A 20681-nucleotide genomic window follows, 5' to 3' on the forward strand; every position below is an offset into this window, starting at 1 on the left:
GTAAAAATGTTTTCGGTGGTTCCGAGATCCAGCCGAGCTGTGCGTGTTTACAGCACGCCAGTCAAAACGCTAGAATTCTCAGGTGTATGCACACTCAGCCTACGCATTTAGATTTCTCTAGAAATTCAGTTTTATGTAATCGTCTGCAGATTATCGTTCACTGTCACTGTCAGAGGTGTTTCTGCGTAGTTACGGATCTGCTTACAAAGATACAAATCTCAATACACCCCAAAGATAAATATAGATTCAGAGATTTGTTTTTAATTTATTTTTCACATTTATAAATATGAGCTTTAATTCATGCGAGCAAAAATTTTAATGCATGACAACTTTGAATGAAGACTGAAGATTGTTGCTGTTTTAAGCAAGAGGCTTGTTGGTTTTCAGTTAGTTTCGATTTGTGTTTTCTGAGACACGTACAGCACCTGTCTGCCTAGAATGTGAAACCTCCATCACCCAACGTCAGTAACGCATATGCGCTGACGTCATCAGTTGGTCATCCAAAGGGACTATTGCCGACGAGTTCCCGGTGTATATCACAACTACCTCATATTCAAGTCACAGAAATAACTGTACATGATGTTGGCGACATCTAGTGGTGATTCTTTATATAACATGATGTGAGTAGTTACACAACACCACTAATATTTTTGTACCACTGTTTTGTATACTGTATTTAATGACATATCAAATACAATAAAACACAGATCCACTGCAACATCAAACCTTTATAAATATGCATTCATTTAACTTAAATCACCAGACGGTGACAATAAATAACACTGAAATAAATAGTCTCAGACAATTAAACACGCTTTGAGTTGTGAGAATAAAAACACACAAGTTGAAATACTAGAAAATCTAATTTAAATTACTCCTGAAGGACTGGCCTTGCACAGCCAGTGTGACAAGTGATCATTCTATACAGTATACAAGATTCCTGCAATCACCTTATTAAATGACACATCATGACGAAAGCTCATTTTCACTGTAAGGAAAACTGATGAACAAAATAGACATACAAGAGTTCACAGGAATTTCCCTCAGTAACACATTCACTTATGTATACTGTGATGAATATGGCTTGTAACAAAAGGCTTGAATTCCATAACAATAAATGACATAGACCTGCAAGAGGAGGAGCAGCGTAGTAAACCTAAAAGGAAGGGAGGTAAGCAGACGTCTCTCTTAAACATAACTGCATCTTTTCCTGTTCACACATGGACCCCATATATAATCTATTACTCTACATTTGTAAGGCTTGATTTTCATAAAGAATGGCATTGCCTCTGTTACATTTATTTGTACTTGTTAATTGTGCTATATAAATATGCCTCCAGAACTGCAAATTCACTAAACGTGCAAGACAGAGATATGTGGTGCTGTTTTGTGCAATTTTTAATCTGACTACAACATCTGGCAATGTTAAAATAAACAAACAAAAAAAACATCTGTCAGAACTCACTGGCTGCAATGACGCAAAACTGGCCTAGTTTTAAAATTAGAAGGACTTTTCTCAATAAAAACAGCCAGCTATAGATCCTGGTGGAGGTCGCTGTGTGAGAGAGACTGATAATCCATGCCTGATTTAGCTTGATGCCTTTGAGCAACTACTCTCTGGTAGCGGGCTTGTTGCTGGTAATCTGGGTCCACATTTATCCAGCTGTTGGCCACCCACTTCACTCCACGTCTGACTGGACAGTCGCCGTGAAGGGAATACTCATCTAACTCACCCATCCAACCTGTGGAAGCCAGGAGAGAAGCAGCGTTTAAGAAGAAAAAAAAGTTTTAGCAATTACTGGAGTCTTGAAAAATACCAACAACAAGCGTGACAAACATTTAGACGTACAACTTTACAGATTTGATGTTTGCTGCACTGTGCTGACCATTTACCACAAGTTAAATATAATCAGGTTAAAAATAAAGTACACCCTCTTTCAATTCTAAGGTTTCACATATCAAGACATTAAAAGGTCATTAAATGAAGTAAATACAACTTCAGGTGAGCAATGACACATTACACCGTGTCATTGTTTATTTGTTATTTTTAATAAATGTTAAGCCAAAATGAGACGCAGTGCACTTACTACTTCTATAGGAATTAATAAGTAGCAGCAGCAGCCCATTGCTGCTAAACAAATTCAGTTGATTAACCGTTCATCAGCGAGTGTGAGAAACTCTATAAAAGCAGAAGTTTTGGCAGTTTGCTGGTCTGGAGAATTCAGCTGTGTGTTAACAAAATGCCGAAGAAGAAAGACATCAGCAATGACAGGAAGACTTATGAAGCCATTTCCAAGACAATTTAAAGTCCATCGTTCTGCAGTTAAAGAAATATTATTCACAAGTGGAAAACATTTGAAACAGTCTTCCCAGGAACGGATATCAAAGCAATTTCACCCTTAGGTCAGACTCCACAGTAATTAGAAAAAACACAAAAATCCCCATGAACTACATCTCAGACTCTACAGACCTCAGCTACCATGTAAAATGCTAATGTTCATGACAGTACAATTAGAAAAAGATTGAATAAGTGTGGCTTGTTTGGAAGTGTTTCTTAAGAGAGATCCTCTATGTTATATCTGAACAGACCAAAAACTACTGGAACATTGAAATACAGCTTATCAGCACGAATCCTTCATGCCACCTGTCAAGCATGGTGGTGGAGGGATAATAATCTGGGCTTGTTTTATAGCCTGGGGACTTTGCAGTCACTATTGAGTTAACCTTGAACTCCTTTGCATGTCAAAGTATTCTAGAGTCAAATTTGAGCTGTTCTATCTGAAAGCTAGAAAAACTGGGTCGTGTAAAAGGATTATGGGCCTCGTTTACTAATATATCTGTGTAATCGTTCCTACCCTGCACAAAAAAAGAGTTCCCACTTAAAGTCATCGTCTGATGACTTTAAGTGGGAACAATGCGCATTTTATATTTCTCATTGTTTTTTCCATACTTTAGTTACTGTGTCGAAGTTTGGGGGAATACATATGAGAATACTATAAAACCTTTAAACTTATTACAGAAGAAAGTGATACGAATGATTCATAACGTTAAATATAGAGAACATACAAATAAATTATTTACAAAATCAAAATTATTAAAATTAGGAGATTTAGTGAAACTACGGACACTATTAATTATGTTTAAGGCTAAAAGTAATATTTTGCCTTCTAAGTTACAAAGAGTATTTTTAACGTGTTCGGGGGGAAATGTTATTTTAAGCATCAGCTAGCTAGGACAACACAAAGATCAATGAGTCCAACGGTTAGGGGTATACGACTGTGGAACTCTCTTCATTATAATTTAAAGAGTTGTATAAATTTACATTGTTTTAAAAAGTGTTACATGTCTAAAACGATAACTCAATATGAAGATTGTGAATGAAATTGGAGTTAATTGAATAAGGATCCATTATTTTTTGTTTCATTTATTTTATTTACTCATCTTTTCTCCTTGTTACTATGTGGAGTGGTATATTCTGATTGTATATTTATTGTTTGGTTAGAGTTAGGACTGGAAATAAGTGTTAATGTTAGTTTGTTCCTTGACTTTTGGTGCCCACTTGCAATATAAGTTGGATTGTAGATAGGGGGCAGGGTTTAATAAGAATATATTCTAAATATATAAATAAATAAATAAATTTATGAAACGCACGTACCATAGTGGGCACAGGCTTGTGGAGTTTCCAAACATTTGCATACTGCCCTGCCCCAGTTTTTCTATATAAGGAAACACATTTCCCTCCAGGTGACGCAGAGAAAGTGGAGACGATGATATGGCAGGAGAGAAGCCTGCATTTGTAGACTAAAAATAAGGAGAAAGTCATTCTATAATAGTGTCTGAAGTTCAAGGAGGAAACCAGAAAAGGAACAGGTTTCTGAAGTATTTCCACAGGAGTGACAATTGTTCAAATAAATAGATGAATAGCGACACTCAGGCTGAAACAACTGGAGTGCTGAATATGATTTGCCCTGAGACAGACACTGTGGTTCAAGTAAAAAAACAAAAACAAACAAACTTTGGGATCAAAGGTGATATGAACGAGACGACACGAAAAAAAGAAAAACAGGTGGAGGCCAAGGTCCATATAGCCTAATCTACTGGCTACACATTAGAAACTCAATGCAATAAAAAAGAAAGAAAAAGAATCCAGATTCCCTAACAAGTATTCTGATTACTTACGGTAGTTTTAACACCGTAAATATTAACTGAAAAGCAATATTTTTATCATTATTTTTAGTAGTAGTATTCAGTTCAAAGATTTTTTTTAATTGGCAAGGCAGCCAGGCTGTGATTTGTTCATACACATGATCAGAAGGACTTCTAAATTTGTTCATAAAGAACAAATTCAGGTACGAAACGATTGATCAGTCACAGATTTTTCTGTTTGTTCATAAGCACTAATTAGGACCAATGATCCCAACCACCGCAGCAAATCAACAACAGAATGGTTGAAAAAGAAATGAGTAAAGGTGCTGCTATGGCCCAGTTAAGGAACAGACCTCAACCTGACTGAGATGTTGTGGCAGAAACTCAAGAGGACTGTGCATGAATGGATAACTGCAAACCTCAAATAAATGAAGCAAAGCTGTAAAGAAGCACGAGCCAAAATATCTTCCATAGAGACAGATAAAGTCCCAGACTCGTACAGAAAACACTGACCTCAAGTGACTGCTTCTAAAGATGGTTATACAAGCCATTTAATCACGGGCTATATGTTTTTCATACACTGACTCCGCTGTTTGGCTTAGTGCTTTTAAAAAAATAATGAAATGTCATGTGATCATCTGAGGTTGCAGTTTCCTAATTGAGACTGAAGATTGTGGACTGATATGGAAAACCTTAGAATTGAAAGAGGACACATTTTCCTTTTACCATGACTTTTTTAATCATACAATATGTTGTTAAGTTATCGAGATGTTTTCATTGCTGAACCTTTAAACCTAGTTATTTGTGTCATGGATGTGGCGAGCTCTGAGGTTACATGAATACTAATGTCACACTGAATGATTTGTGATCCTGTTCTTGAAATGATTCAGTGGTAAATGAGCTTTTGTGCTTTACAAAGAATTTTCCTGCCACTCATTCAGATGTACAGAGATTATTTTGTCACAATTCAATAAGACTGAAATAAAACTATCAAATAGCAGACAGACAAAATTAGCAAACTGGACTGCTTACTGGCTTTGTGTGTGCAATAAATATAGCTAAAACCTTCTATTCTTACCTCTACCATCAGAGAGATGGTTGTACCACATGACAACTGTCCCAGCAGTAGGTTTAATTCTCAGATTCCCTCTACTACACGTCTCCTGGGTGTCTGTTAAATCAACTCCATCCTGGACAAGTGCCTAGGACATGAGAAAAAAACTGTAAACAGCTTTTGTCTAATAAGTCAAGTAAGTGTCAGATTTCTTTCTCTCTGAATTATCATATGTAGGTTTTAAACACAGTGGAAAAAGTAAGGTGCACTCACCTGCTCCTCATAGGTGCGATTGTCTGCCACAGGAAAGGTGGATTCACCACCTTCTTCTACAGAGGTGAGGTAGAATAAAACTGTAAGATACCTGGAATAAAATAAGAAAGGAAGCAATAAATAGAGATGAGAAAAGGGTTTCCCCCTATGAAAGGGGACATTGTCCTGTTACACAAATACAATTAAAGTTTCTGACAACAACTTGTTAATAAAAGTGAATTTTAAAAGTACTTTCTAAAAAAAAGTTACATTATATTACAACAGAAGAGATACATACCGGCAAGGGACCTCGGTGAGAGCAGATGTGTTTCCTGCCAATCGTGTATGCGCACAAGTTGTCTCTGAGTTGGAAGGGCTGCTGTCATAGTGTGAATTACTGAAGTCTCCATGTTCATAGCGAATGACCTGCAGGGGTTCGCTCAATTCAACTAATGCAGAGGGCAGACGTGTCAGACTGGTTACTCTGTGTAAAAGAAAAATTTAAAAAACAATAACACATCGTAAGACTTCAGATACAGGAGTGTGAATGAATAACGCCACAATAAAGCGTGTGTGTGTGTGTGTGTGTGTGGATAGTGACCTGTTCCTGAGTGTGCGCAGCACATGGTGAGATCCTGGGCCTTGGAAAAGCCAGGTATGCTTGCTCCTTTGTTTGAACTGACTATGAAGCTTCCCACTTTTCTCTTGTCCTGGATGCTGGGATACATCATAAACATGCCTAAAATCCCCCAATGTCAGCATCCCTGCCAGACATACACATAAGTAAGAAGAAACCAGTCTTGCAGTTAAGCAGTGTCATGATTTCATGATTTATGTTTGAATTCTACTAGAGGAAACAGTAAACTATAACAGCCTCCATTCTTTCTTTTCTTCAATTCCTTTTGCTTCTATCTGTAAAAATATGCTTTTACTCTCAGCAAAAATGATTGTCTGGTCCCCATCAGTTCCCCTGGGAGACAGTGTCCCAGCCACAACAATAGCTCCAGGGTGCCAGAGGAGAGATGGCCAGGGAAGGGGGGTGGGTTGGTAAACCAAAAAGTGTGGAGGAGGGAGATGGGGGCATACAGGGTATCCGGGGGAAAATTAAGAAAAGGGGTTGGAGAATAATTGGTTTTTAATGAGATGGGACGAGGCGCATCCGGACTGGGATGTGTAGAACGCCTGGCACAATGCTATCAGGTCAAAAGGGTGTCACTCTTCTTCCTGCCTTGCCACTCACAGACTCGCACGCAATCACAGCCACCAGTGAGCAGTTAACTCTAGTCTTACCAGTACACAGCCACTGCAGAAGCACTCACACACGACTGAGACTAGCCTAGTATTTACACACTTGAATTTGACCTGCACTTATTTACTGAGTATGCAACAAGCTTGCTGAAAACAGATGGAGACCAATTGCGACTAGCTAAAAAAAAGAATAGCATGTTTTGACATTAAGTATTTTAGGGGCACAGATTTCGAAAAGCCCAATCAGAATCAGATAACAAAGGTACGACATGGTGGGATGAACAGGAATTGATTAGGTTATAAACAGTATCTTCCAAATTAATTTTAGTTACATCTTTATCCAATTATGCTTTTCTAAATAGAGTCACTCAGGACAGAAGAAATTCAGAGATGCATGTTTGAGCTACATGAGCACGGACCTGTGGGGCAGGACTCCAGACCGGTCAGTATCTGCCGTAGATTGTCGGGACTCAACCAAGTTCCATCTTGAGAATGTGAATGACTCACGATCTAGAGGAAAGACCAGAGTGTTTTTCTGATCTCAGCAGAAAGCAAAACATGTGCTGACAGTTCATCTAATTTTACATTACATAGAAAATGACTTTTTCTGGAAATCAATTTTCCTCCTGCAGATGCATAATGTTTCTCTCTCATCACCTCCTGCTTCTGAAGCAGCCCATCTTGGTTCAAGTCCAATAGGCTGAAGACCTCTTCTGTGCTGAGTGAAAGCAGTGGCTGGTTTGACTCCTCTTGTTCCTGGCTGGATGCTGTTGCCTGGCTGTCCATTAAGCCCTTGAGCTGAGCCAGCTGCACCACCACACGACACTCCTCCTCAGACAGGAAGCCAGGGATCTCTGACAGGAACATAAAGACAGTAGTAGCAGATGTTATGATCCATTGGAGCCTTTGGCACATGTGACTCCATACTGCATGAAATACCAATTTATTTCACATTATCTAATACACAAAGCCATGTGACTGTCCATTACAAACTTTATGGGAAATCTAAACTTTCCCAGCTTACAGAATGAGAATAATGTAAGCTTCTCCTGAGTCCTCAATTCCATATAGACAATTAGAAGAAATCATACATATTCCTCTTTTTTAACTTCATTTTTTATATTATTTCATACTTTTTATTTTGACTCTTTGAATCTTATGTCTCTAATGATGTGTGAGTTCATTCTACATTGGGGTGATGCCAACTTTAATGACAAACTGCCTTACAGTTTTTAAAATTAACGTTTTTCAACAACAAAAGGAGGTTCCTGATTCTCCTCTTTGGCTCCTAAATATTTCTTTCAGCAGGTCTACCTGTGTTTCCCCAAAAATATGTTACACCGACAAAACGAAGTATTCTTGAATTAGATACAATATAAAGGCAAACATTACAAACGTGATTTCCTAGAGTTCGTCCATGCCTTCAGTCATTTTCCATCCTAATAAAAGGCTTCCGGCAGGTCTGGCGCTTGTACAGTAGGGGCCTTGTTTGTCACCCGTGCCTTTTACACTGCACCCTTGGTTAACCCCCAGTCCAGTCAAGCCTCATTAATTGTGACAACTGATATGAATGAAGGGGGACTGAGCCATCCTCTTCTCCCTCCCACCGCTGTCTCTCTTTCTCCCCCGGAAAGGAAGTGACCTGCTTGTCTGAACAGGAATCAGGCCACGGCTGCACAGCAGGACAACGCCAATTTTATTTGCATCCTGCGCAAATGTTTATACACAATGCAAAAGCATGCACTTTAGTATCTGCACATGGGTCTCAGATGTTCTCTCGTTTCAGGATAATATCTGATGAACTTCTCTTGAACATTTCTTTGTGGAAAGTTACCCCTCCTGTGGGCAGTAACAATCTCTATTAAGAACAATATAGGTTTCTAATGAGAAAGAAGTATTTATAAAAAAAAAAGATGCATAAATAATGCATAAACAAAGACAACAGAGGGAAACAAGGTAGTTAAGTGTGGTTTGACCGAAAATGTGGGTTGGAAAGAAGTGACGAGTTTCACTACTATCAGGGTCTGCATCTGCCTTAATGTATGCAAATGATTAACCTGGCTCTATAATACACATTTATATCTGCTGATCCATGTAAGTGCATCCATGTTTCTCTTTTAATATGCACTCTTCTCCTTTTCCTAACTGTTCTCTACACCACCCCTTACCCCCTTCCTGTGCAGATCTGCTCACCACCCACTATAAATACACCTATTTGGCCATCCTCTCCATCACTTTCACACAGCGATCATCAATTACTCAAAAGAGACACTTGAGGATTTCTTCTACTTTTTGCCTTCTGAGCAGAAGAGCTTTGTCCTCATTAAATATCCAGAATGTCCTCCCATTCATCCTCCCTGCTATTCATCCTTCTGCTTGCTGGGCCTATTAATCTGTTAGCAGTGAGTCCCGGGAGAGTAAGTACAGGGATGGAGGAACGAGTGAGGACAGAGGGTAAGGTTGGATCTCGGGTAAAGAACAAGGGACACAGGGCAAGTATTGTGGACAACAGTGAAACTGGATTTGGAGATACCAGTGTTTCTAAACCAAGAGTTTTTCCAGGAGGGGATAGTGAAGTTCTAGGAGAGCCTGGTAACTTCAAGTACACACTTTCTATCAGCGAAGACGAACTATGGGAACCCAGCAGCTCCTCTCGCTGTGTCTCTATCCCATTAGCCATGGCCCTGTGCCAAAATATTGGCTATAACACCATGAGGATGCCCAACCTGCTGGGCCACGAGACTCCTGCTGAGGCTGTACAGCAAAGCGCCAGCTGGTTGCCACTCCTTGCCAGAGAGTGCCACCCTGATGCCCGCATCTTCCTCTGCTCTCTCTTTGCTCCCATCTGCCTTGACAGGTAAGTTTTTATATATCTTTTGTACTAGAATTTTTTTCATATTAATCTGACGTTTTATAGGGACCGTTATATCTCATGTTTTTGTTTAGAAATGGAGTGGATAGTGTAATACTGGAGGAGTCATAATTGCTGAAAGCACAAGATAACCACAAGTAGCTACAGACTTATTAACAGAAAATCCAAAATGCTAGGTTAATGAAAATGTTGTTTAGGAGCACAGTCGTCAAGGGATAACGCTTTTGACAACTATGCAAACTGTGCAGCAGTCTCAGCGGGAAAGCCCTGATTTCACAGAGAATCCAGGCCACCAGAAAAAGCCTAAATCTCCTCTTTATCACATTAGCAGTCTGTGTGCAGTCTAGGTGTGAAGAACAAAAAAACAAGGACCAAATCTCTTTTAATCAAGTGTTGTGTTGTCCAGCACTGTGGTATTGATTTCAACCCATCATCTACTAATTGCTGCCCATCTTCCCTCTCCATCTCTTCTTCATCAGATTTATCTCACCCTGCAGGAGCTTGTGTGAATCCGTACAGGACAGCTGTGCTCCGATCATGAGTTGCTATGGCTACCCATGGCCCGAAATTCTGCGGTGCGACCAGTATCCCGCGGACCATCTCATGTGTATCTCGTCCATCACTAACACCACCGCTGACACAGCAGGGCGTAGAGGTGAGAAACTGGCTACGCAGACACACCTGCTGACGCTGACTCAACAAGTGATTCAATTAGTGGTTTAACTATTTCAGCACCACAGGCGAGCTGTCGGGACTGTGAGCTGGAAGAGGCCTCCTCATCAAATGATTTACTTCAGACTTTTTGTAGGAGTGATTTTGGTGAGTTTCAATATATATTTTTTGATTTTATAATTATCACACACATGTAAGGTTTGATAAACAGTAAATGTGACTAAGGCTTATCTGCCATCTTCCCAGTCGTGAAACTACGACTGACAAGGCTCAAATACAGCCCAGTCAGTCTATCTCTGTTCTCACTGGCTGGTAAACTGGACGTCCTGAAGCAGGGACCCTTGCTAGGTGGTCAGCTGCGCTCGCGCATCGAGCTGTGGCTGGAGAGAGATGCCACCTGCGTGAGGAACATGACACGCCAACACCCACGAGGCGGCACCTTTCTTGTGACAGGAACAGTGCACGGGGAGCGCCTGGTGGTCAACAAAGCTTTCGCCTGGCAGAAACAAGACAAGAACCTGATGGCAGCTGCACGCAAGTGGAAACAATACCGATGCAGAAACTAGGATTATATGTTTAGGTAGAAAAAGTCGAATAGCTGACTTGAACTGAAACAAGCACTAAACAGCTGTGGTTAGGGGATAATGTTTAGAATTAAATCATAAGCCTGTAAATAAACCTTTTCTTGTTTCATTTGTTGTTTTGTTGGGCTTTTTTCCAAATCATATCCAAACTATTGGTTGAGGAAAAGTTACCAGACAGTAAGATGGTCACAACTACAGTGCTCAATCAATATCAGCACCGTGCCAGTCAGGCAGAGTAGTTCAAAGAAATAAAAGATGTTAAATAGAAAATTTACAGAGGTTTTTTAAGTTTCTTTATACCTGGTCTTTATTTGCAAGGCTTACCAAACAGCAATGGTTTCAGACTAAGCGTCTTCATTTCATGTGTTTTGTCTGGGACAAGAGACACCCTCTGAACATGTCCAACCTGCAGACGCACAAAACACATAATCACAATCAGCTTTATTGGCCAAGTATGTGCACACATACAATGTTTTTTGCTATAGCACTTCCATGTCACACCAATTACTTTACATGTTTAAATACTTCAAATGTAGTTGAAACTGTTTTAACTAGAAAGAAATGCTGACTTAACTTTACAGGAAGTAATGTATATGGGAGCAATAACCTTTGAGTCGAAATGTCAATACCGATACTGTCCCCGTTTCTTACCCGTATTCCCTCAATGCGAGGGAGACTGAAGCTTTGACTGTAGTCCTCCACATGCAGCTCTCTGGAGGACGGGGCAGGATGGGGTAGACGCTTCCCATTATCGCTGTCAGCAGCTGAGGACCCTCCGTCTCCACTCACAAGATCCCCGGGCCCGTTGTTGTAGTGCACGTAGAGCAGCAGGGCGATAACATTTAGGATGTAAACATGAAAGAAGACCATGACCACGACGAAATAAGCCCGAGAGCAGACATTACTCCTCTGGATGTGTAGACGAGTGGAGCGAAACGGGGAATTGTAAGGTAAAGATGAAGGTTCGTCATTGTCGTCAAATTCGTTCTGCTCTTTTAGATATTCCTGAGCGGCCTCCATGTTGTTATTTTTATTGCACCAACTGAAAGCTGGATATAAATATGGATAGTTATTGGGTAAAGTTATTGCAAAAGTCAAAAGGTTTGGTTTGTCTGATGGCTCGACGTTAGTAAACCTCAACTAGCTAGCTACCTATGTAGCAAGCTCGGCGGAAAACCTCTGACCGTTTCGAGAAAAATAAACCGTGTCGTCTCTGCCGCTTTCAGTCAAAGAAGTCAGACAGCTTCGCGCAAAAAAGCAGGTATGCCCACAGCCGTGTACTTTGTTTAATATATAGTTCATCATTAACTGAAGTAAACCTAATCCCCCTTTAGCTAACAGATGCGCTGCCCCTGACAACCTGCCTAACAACAGGACGGACAAGCCAAAGAGTCACGATGGAGCAGGTCGTCGTTTCGGAAGTCTTGGTAAATCCACAGCGGCCTCTAATGGCGCACAGCCGAACAGAAAGAGCTTGTATTATTCGTTTTAAATGATTTTCGACTTTTCTCTAAGCTTTGCTGAACTACTTTGGTGCCCGTGATTTTACTTCTTCAGGCTCCACGCAGTTGACCGAGAGGTTTAGAGAGGAGCTGCCTGGTGCAACAACTCTTAGCCTCCTGAGACCCGAACTCTTCCACGACATGCATTTTTAATTTCTCTTTGATATTTGGGCTGATTGGGGCCTGATAAACAAAGAATCACCAGATTTTTTTTTTTTACCTTATTTTTGTTTTTAAGAAAAATCAGAGCCACAAATGAGGATATTCATTTACAATTTTGATAGAACAGTAGCAGGATGTCCTCGTAAGTGGATATCAGGCCCATGTAGAGCAAAATTGAGTATTTTGGTCTAAATAACCCAAAATGTGATGTCCACATATGTGGACGCCAGGTCCTAGGAGGTTAAAGAGTGACTGCAGTAATTTTGTTAAGTTTAATACTGCCCCGTTTACGTTTTATTACCCTAAAAGCTGTAAAATGTTAATATGTAGTAGTCAAATAAGCATTCTGGGAGAAAACAAAGTGTAGTGTTCCCTCTAAAGTGTATCTGAAGTAAGCCAAAATTTACTCTTCAGGTTATTTGTGTCAAACTCCTGGTGAAGTGTGTCTTGCTAAACAACAACCACATTTGTTGGACAGTTATTTTAAAGCATTATCTAACTTTGCTTTAATTGTAATTATTACTGGAACATAACTACAATTATATTAATAACCGGTTGCATTATTCAAAGTCAAAAACTGCTTAAAAAGTTTTATAACTTTCCCCAAACAGTATTTTATAATCATTCCTCCCATTTTGCTTCTAACATTTTTGGTTATATGAAATTCATAGATTTCATTCCATTGATTTTTGAGTATTACACATCTATTCTATAATGTCGCTGAGGCCAGCATAAGTAGTCTGCAAAGAGGGGAGGTTACAGAGACAGATGCAAACAAAATCAAAAGCAGCACCTGAGATATTTTGATTCTGGAAACTTTTACTGATTAGTCATAAAATAAATGCAGTCTCAGGCCATCTTTTAATTAACTATATTACACTTTAGGTAACAAAATCAATAATCACAGCTTATATTTAATTATGAGTATATATTCATTCTCTAACACAAGCTGTGATTTGTCTTTGAATAATAATATTATGCATTTAGTCACTTATTATACACTGTTTTTTGAATGCATAGCTATCATTTCTGTTTAAAAAAAAATCATTATATGATGATGTGGGGCTAATGAGATTGTACTCTTCTGTCTGCTCAAGAGTGTTTTGTAATTTGATAAGCAATGCAGACATTTATTGTATTGTGCTGTAAAATTTGTTAAGTTTATTTATATATAAGAGTGGTGAGCCTGAGATGGTTTGGATATGTCTCGAGGAGGGAGAGTGGATTTGTTGGGCAAAGAACGTTGAAGATGGAGCTGCCAGGCAGGAGGAAGGCCTTTGTGGATGCAGTGAAAGAGGGCATGCAGAGGGTTAGTGTGACAGACTAGGATGCTAGTGATAGAGTGAGAAGGAGGCAGATGATATGTTGTGGGGACCCCTAAAGGGAGCAGCTGGAAAATAAAAGGAAGATGGTTGTTATGTGAGAACATATTTATTATAAAGTGTAAAATATGTAACAGCCATTTACGTCTGCTCTATAGATATATTTGTTTGTGGCATTTTCTTATGGCAGATGAATTTAATGGATAGAGTGTGTATGGTTTGGAAATGTACAGGGAGCATTTCATGTGTCTTTGTTGATGTTAATAAGAAAAAATTTCTATGGCATATCTGGAATTATTTTACTTGATCGTTATTATGATTTGTGTACTTTCGTTTTTTAATGCTTCCTACATTCATACTCAAATGTGTTTATTATTTAATTTTATTTCAAAATATATGCTTAGCTGTAGTTGCTTATTTTGTTGCAATAGGTTGCACAGAGTTTAGGCAATGTTCTGGTGCAGTTTTAGAAGCCAGACACAATGTTTTTCTCCTTCTATGCTAAGTGTACAGGGGCTACTTTAAACAGTCCCTGCAGAATTTGCTCAATTGAATGAATTTGTCTTATACGTGAATGCAGGCTTCTGCTTCTTGCTTCAGCCACGTGGTGGCGATGAAGTTCAGCAGGCAGAGTTATCCCCATCAACTGTTTGCTGTGTCATCTATGATTTCCCACGCAATTGGTGGGGAATCCAGGTGATCCCCTCTAAAAACAAAGGGATCACCTGTAATAACGCATTGTTTTTTTAATGATTGTCTTCAAAAACATGCGAAGCTGTTCAAGTATGTTCTAAAGTAGCCACATTACAAGGAGAATAAAGCTGATAATGTTAATAAGGGCATTACTGCATGTAACGGGGCTTTTAAGGAGTGTAATTAAACTCATCTACACCCGCACAAATAACAAACAAACCAAAAAATAAAAAATCCCTGCCGAATAAAATCAGTCTTAATTTAGCCTTCACAATTACGGATCTTCGGGAGTGTTTGTTTGATGCTGGCAAGCGAAACTTGGCAGTATTTTCCTTGATGTGGATGCCAACTATACAGGGGTGGATCATTCTGCTGAATTTCCATAATATCTATGCATTATTCACTAGGAATTTTCTCTGAGGTGCATATTTAGATGGGAATGGGGTTTGGATAATGAAAGCTAATTTCCCCGGTGACGGTGCTACCCCGAATTAATCTATCTGACCCCCCCTTTTTCCTGAGAAAGACGCTGTTAGGAGTTGGTGGTTTTGGGGGTGGATGTTGAAAGGCTCCGATACGCACACGTCCACAGTGTATCTCACACACGCACACCCCTTGCGTTGTTTTCCGGGATCACGCCACTGCTTCCACTTGGGATCTACACAGCAGCAGCAGCAGCGACATGGCTGATCATCACCGGACGGGACGGTGCAGTTTGTGAGCGAAAGTTAACGCGAAAAATGAAATACAGCGGACCAGCTATGTAGTCATCCAAGCGACCGGACACTGCGACACACCGTACGGCGCTCCGATGCAAATTATTTGAAGGATTGGAGGCGATCTGGTGTATTTTTTTTTTTTTTGCAGCAAAGTAGTTGGGGGAACTTGTCGCAGTGGCTTCATCCCAACGTGCTGCCTGGATTACCACACAGAAGTGGAACAATAGTCTCCTGCAGCAGAAACACTAGCAGGTCAGTGGCAGCGGTGCTTTTCCCGTTTGTTTGTTTATATTCGGTCGTGTCGTCGTTCTGGCTGTGTTATAATAACCAGCATCGATACCCAACCACGGGTGTCCTATCACCTGACGTTCCAGGTAGGCTTATTTTTCGAGTCGTTAAACAAAGATGCCGTTTATAAGTTGGCGTGACCGGGGTCAGATTGCGCGTCTGTGTGGAACTGCTGTAGACAGATCACTGCAGAAAACTGAATCGCAGTAGCTCATAAAGCCGATAAATGGCGACTCGGGCACCAAAGTCCAATCCAAATTTAAGTCCCTTGGGCAATAGAGCCTAAAGTCTGGGACCATTTCGGCGCCGTAAGCCGTTCAAACAGAAACTTAAAGGTCAGGATAGCGTCAAAGATGACCCCAGCCCCCCTTTCCTTTGAGTTTCTGAGCTTGCTTGGCGGATGTTTAACTTTTCTTTGCCCTGCTGGATTCTCCTCCTACCGGATACTCGCGTCAGGAAAACACGGGGAGAGAGGAACTGGCCGAAAGTGTAAAAGGCCTGGAAGGTGGAGGAATCTCCCAGCCAGGCCCGAGCCGGAGCGCCACCGTGTGTGTTTGGTGTGGGGGCTGTACGTGGTGCTGTGTGGGGGCTGCTTTGTGCTGTTCACTCTGTGCGCCCTGCCCGCAGTCACGTCGAGACTGGACGGGATATCTCGCCCGTATATGTGACCGTCCAGAGAGAGTGTGCTGCGGTCCTGCAGTGCTGTCGATAACCTCGTGGATGTTCGCCATAAACCCACACCGCACACGCTGAACAATTAACGTCACTGGCGAACGCAGGGCTCCACATTATTTCCTTAAAGTGTGCTGGGAGTATCACTGTGCGCTAAATAATTTATGGACATCTCAAAGTGGGATGTCCAGATTGAACACTGCGCGCATCCGTTACTTCTTCTGCCCTTGCAATGCTCCCCGGATAAAATAAAATGACACTAATAACCCACGAACAGTAATAATCCGTGATGATCTTGAATATGTATTTTAATTTGTAGTCATGAGTTCCTGACCCTTCTACTCTTCCTTTTTCTTTGGCAAAGAGCTCTTTATTTCAAAGTGGGGATGTATTGCCAGGAAATCACTTCGTTACACAGTAGGAAGAATTTTCTTGAATGTTGTTCATTTTTATAATTGAATAAGGTAGTTTATATTCAGAACAGTGTATTCTTGTTGTTATTATTGTTGTTGTTATTGTTACATAATGATAACGTTTTGGATGGAAAGTTATTCAGTAGTTAAACTGTGCCAACTTTCCATAGATGACAGTCTTGTGATGTAGTGTTCTCCCAATGTTCCCAAATGAGCTATTCGGATCTACTTCTGTGTATAGGCCTGCATCTATGTTATTGTACCTTGATGTTATCATAATATTGTTATGTCTGAAGATAAGTAAGATTAAAAGTTATATATTTTCCATTTACATCTCTAAAGTCCCTTTGTATTAATATCATGATAATGATAACAGTCACACTGCAAAGGCTGAAATGAACATGTACTAATCTTTCTGTACTTTCTCTGATCCTCATGAGCCAGATCCGCCAACAATCATACAGTCACACTTTCTTCTCCTCTCATGGCCATGATGACAGTCTAGATCTTTTGCTCAGTCTTTTCCAATATGTTTTATTTGTTATTTTGTTGTGCTTGTTCATTCAACTTCTTTCCATATATTATTCTCTTAATCTGTCTCCGGAGATTCAGATTTAGTGATGGGATGCAGATAAGAAGCCCTTGGGTTTATAATGAGAAGGGACTATTGTCTGGGTGGATGTGTGTAGGCTTCTGTAGTTGGGCAGATTTGTGCGTTACTCATGCATCCCCAGGCTGCTGTGCAAAAGCAATGTTGTGGCATTGGAGTGGCACTGAGTGCCTGTTCCACTCTTGCCACATTGCATGTGTGTGCATGCATGCGTATGATTCATGTGTCATTGAATTTCAGAGTAACGCTTGTTTATTTCTGATGAAAAGAAAAAGAAAAATAGGTGCTGGATGTAAGACAATATGGCTGAAGAAAATGGAGACCATGGTCACACAAACAGCTGAAATACTCTGTGTGTGTGTTTTATGAATGCATCGGACAGCTTGTGTGTATATTACACATTCATTGTGCAGGCATTGGCCCCGTGGTCCATTCATTACTTTTCCTCTGAAGAAGTCATAATTGGCACAATCCTAGAGCCAAGTTGGATGAATGACGCTCCGTTATGCTCTCATCCCAAGAAGTTTGGCAGGAAGTTTCTGAAGCTGACGCTGGCATGTTTGGGTGTCAGTACTGAGAGATGTGAATTTTGAATTATCAGCTTCTTCTTTTTGCCTCTTTCTCTCTCGCTTTTCCTTTTCTCTTTACCTCATCGACAGAAACTGCGGTTCCAGTCTGGGCCTGTAACCTAGCAACCCAAATGGTGTGTCTTGAATAAATCAGACTGTTCCTCTTCTTTCCTCCTCAGGAGTCTTTTAGTTCACCTCGCCTCCAGGCTACAATATCCATGCAACCACCCCACACATGCATGTGAAAACACACGTGAACAGTGTGGTAGAAAGTCAGAGGTTTTATCTTTTTCCTGCTTTATATCAATTACTCCGTTGACCTTTGATCTCTTGTGTTGTTTTATTACACAGCCCTTCTTAATGCATATGAGTTTATGCTCTGTATTGCTTTCAGAGCTAAAACACCAGTGCTTGTTATGCTTTTGAATGTCCTAGAGAATGAGTGTAGCCTTTGTCATCTGGAGTGCGTCCCTCCATTAAGTGGGAGTTATGCATAGCAGAGTTATTTGTGGTTTGCCAGGTGTCCGTCTGCACATGCTGCAGCCTGGAGCCACATGTCCTATCTCATTCACTGATGGGGCTCTGCCAACTTCGTCACACTCGCAGCTCCATCTGCATCACACAAGACTCAAAATTGAGTGCACAGTCAATTTGAATCACTGTTGCACTTAAACGCTCCGGGACATCTGAACACATCTTATATTGTCATTAAGAATAAAACGTGGTATAGCCTTAGCTTCATAGTTTTATTAAACAAAGCTCATTAAGTGGAAAAAAAATCTGTCTGTCTTGAATTTCCTGAAAAACATCTTTAAAAATAACAAACTTTACAATTTAAGGAGGATTAAGTAAGGTATGTTTCCATATAATGAAATATTTATAATGAATGCTATGTGTTTATTTTGTATAACAGTCTATTAGAGACCCTATGATAACTGGAAATCTTAACTTGCTATACACACAGAGATACCCAGAAGTGCTTCTCTGTATGACCCACTGGATGCTGAGATTTGTGTTACTGTCCATGCTAATTCAACCCAGATAAGAGGAAGACTGGGGAATTGGTTATTGTTGTGTGCCTGTGTGTCTGTGTCTATGTGTGTGTGCTTGCCTGGATACCAGCAATATCTGTCTGTCCTAATGATAACTCTGGCATTTATTTATCTGGGTAATAGGCAGAAAATTATATCTCAAGTGTTTCCCCCTAATATGACTCATTTATTCCTGAGAATGTGTGGATAGTCACTCCAAGGTTACGTGAGGAGAACCCAATCTTCTTGTCCAAGCAGCCACCTTCTCTAATGAAGTCTGGGAAAGCATGCAAATGAGGATTTTGGGGGGGGGGGGGGGGGGGGTTACTTTCCTTTTTCTCAGTTTTTTCCCTTCTTTGGCTTTTTTTTATCTTCAAAGAAAAGCTTGCAGCTAAGGTGTAAACGACATCTAACTAATCTCATGTAAGCTGGCAGAGGTAATGTTGTGAGCAATAGATATTGTCCTAAGCACATCTTCTGGTGAAAAAAGGCCAGTTGTCCCCAGCGCTAATGTTTGAATTCCCTCTGAGCACTAGTTGTCTCCAATAGGCCTGAGAGGATGAATGGCTTTTGTAGAGGCCTCCAAAGTTGGACACAAAGAGAAAGGCAGTGGGTGCAATGTGTATTTGCCCATGTCGCTGTGTGTGTGTGTGTGTGTCTGCGCACTTCTGCGTGCCAGCTCACAAGCCCTTATGGGTTTGATAGAAGGAGCAGGAAGTGGAAGGGAGACAGGAATACTCTGCCATAGCCGTGCCTACCTTCAGGCCATTAAGGCAGAGAGTAGAAGACAAACTGACTTCCACACACAGAACTGCACACATGCAAAGGCACAGTTACTGTACATACACTCATGAAATAGAAATGTCTACTGAGAGGCGCCCTAAACAATATATATATTTGCAAGCTCACTGAGGTTTACAAAGAGGTATACAAGCACAAATACACACAGTGTGGCTGTACCACTGAAGAGCAAGTTGCTGTAAAAACGCTATGTCCCTTTGTCCACATTTATTTTAAGGGATACGTCTGTCCTGCAGATGCATAGACACTGTGCCTTATTTACAGCTAACTTTCCATCAGTTATCATATGAACAGCAGGTTAAAATGGAATATTGAAGGATTTGCTGTAGATGTGTCGATGCGTCGTATGATAATACTTTAGACTGCAGTTCATACGCAATTAATTCATAGCATGTAGTTTATGGAGCACCCAGTGAAATGCTTGTCAATCACAGCTCATCTGGGAAAGCTGCTCTGGTCTGAAACCTCCGGGAAGTTGCATTGTCAGCAGTTTGGTTTTATTTTCTGTACTTTTTTTGTTTGTACATTTCTTTTTCTCTCTTCTTCTACCCCTCTGTGGGTTTTCTTCATCTCATTCTTTGTCTTTTATTCTGCAATGTTTGCTCTTGGGATACATAACAATGAGGACACAGGCTGTTTGAGCAAACAGAATCTCTGGGAGCTTAACGAAATGCAGAAAATGCGCACGGGTTGCACTGCAGTAGTTTACCTGCACAGTGATAGAATAACAGGGTAGCATGGATGTGGTGGTTGCTGATGGTGATAATGACAGCTCTGAACATGTTGCAGGTAGCGCTTTTGATTATATAATTATAATGAAGGTGGTGCTTTTCTTCCCCCTCAGGCCTGAGGGCCCCAGTGGTGTGACTGAGAAGATGGACAGGATGAAGATCATCAAGCGGAGGCTGTCCATGTCTCTACGCAGCGCTCGGCCCGTTGATGACTCTCTGTCCGAACTTGCAGAACAGATGGCCTTGGATGAGGCATCCACAGCTAGGGACAATGGTGAGAGATGTGAACGAGAACACACATGTACATGCAAACACCTTAGCAAGCACTGGCACTCAGACA

The 20681-nt window shown here is 40.7% G+C and overlaps 3 protein-coding genes across 4 annotated transcripts in view; 2 read left to right on the forward strand and 1 right to left on the reverse strand.

Moving 5' to 3' along the window:
• Nucleotides 1–661: 661 nt before the first annotated feature.
• On the reverse strand, nt 662–12219 carry LOC102777711 (transmembrane prolyl 4-hydroxylase-like). The gene is made up of 9 exons (XM_006785713.3): nt 11480–12219; nt 11153–11234; nt 7358–7554; nt 7120–7210; nt 6054–6216; nt 5751–5936; nt 5474–5564; nt 5225–5348; nt 662–1742 (listed from the first exon to the last, which is right to left on the reverse strand). Exons 1-9 carry the CDS (start codon nt 11846–11848, stop codon nt 1534–1536), a joined length of 1512 nt encoding a protein of 503 aa, XP_006785776.2. The 5' UTR covers nt 11849–12219; the 3' UTR covers nt 662–1533.
• Nucleotides 9037–10810, forward strand: LOC148096875 (secreted frizzled-related protein 5). The gene is made up of 4 exons (XM_087834310.1): nt 9037–9557; nt 10052–10227; nt 10305–10391; nt 10491–10810. The coding sequence occupies exons 1-4, from the start codon at nt 9037–9039 to the stop codon at nt 10808–10810; spliced, it is 1104 nt and encodes a 367-aa protein (XP_087690436.1).
• The window catches only part of LOC102777995 (cyclin-dependent kinase 17-like), a 39728-nt gene continuing 31048 nt past the window's right edge, over nt 12002–20681 (forward strand). Inside the window, exons 1-4 of one of the 2 annotated variants that reach the window (XM_087834306.1) lie at nt 12002–12089; nt 12163–12255; nt 15375–15478; nt 20455–20615. In XM_087834306.1, the coding sequence (XP_087690432.1) occupies nt 12226–12255; nt 15375–15478; nt 20455–20615 (295 nt within the window). In that variant the 5' untranslated portion in view covers nt 12002–12089; nt 12163–12225. The remainder of the gene's footprint in view (nt 12090–12162; nt 12256–15374; nt 15479–20454; nt 20616–20681) is intronic. The other variant, XM_087834307.1, reaches the window with a different exon arrangement.

The sequence above is a fragment of the Neolamprologus brichardi genome, chromosome 20 (genome assembly GCF_056152115.1).
Source record: "Neolamprologus brichardi isolate AB-2024 chromosome 20, ASM5615211v1, whole genome shotgun sequence".
Taxonomy (NCBI): domain Eukaryota; kingdom Metazoa; phylum Chordata; class Actinopteri; order Cichliformes; family Cichlidae; genus Neolamprologus; species Neolamprologus brichardi.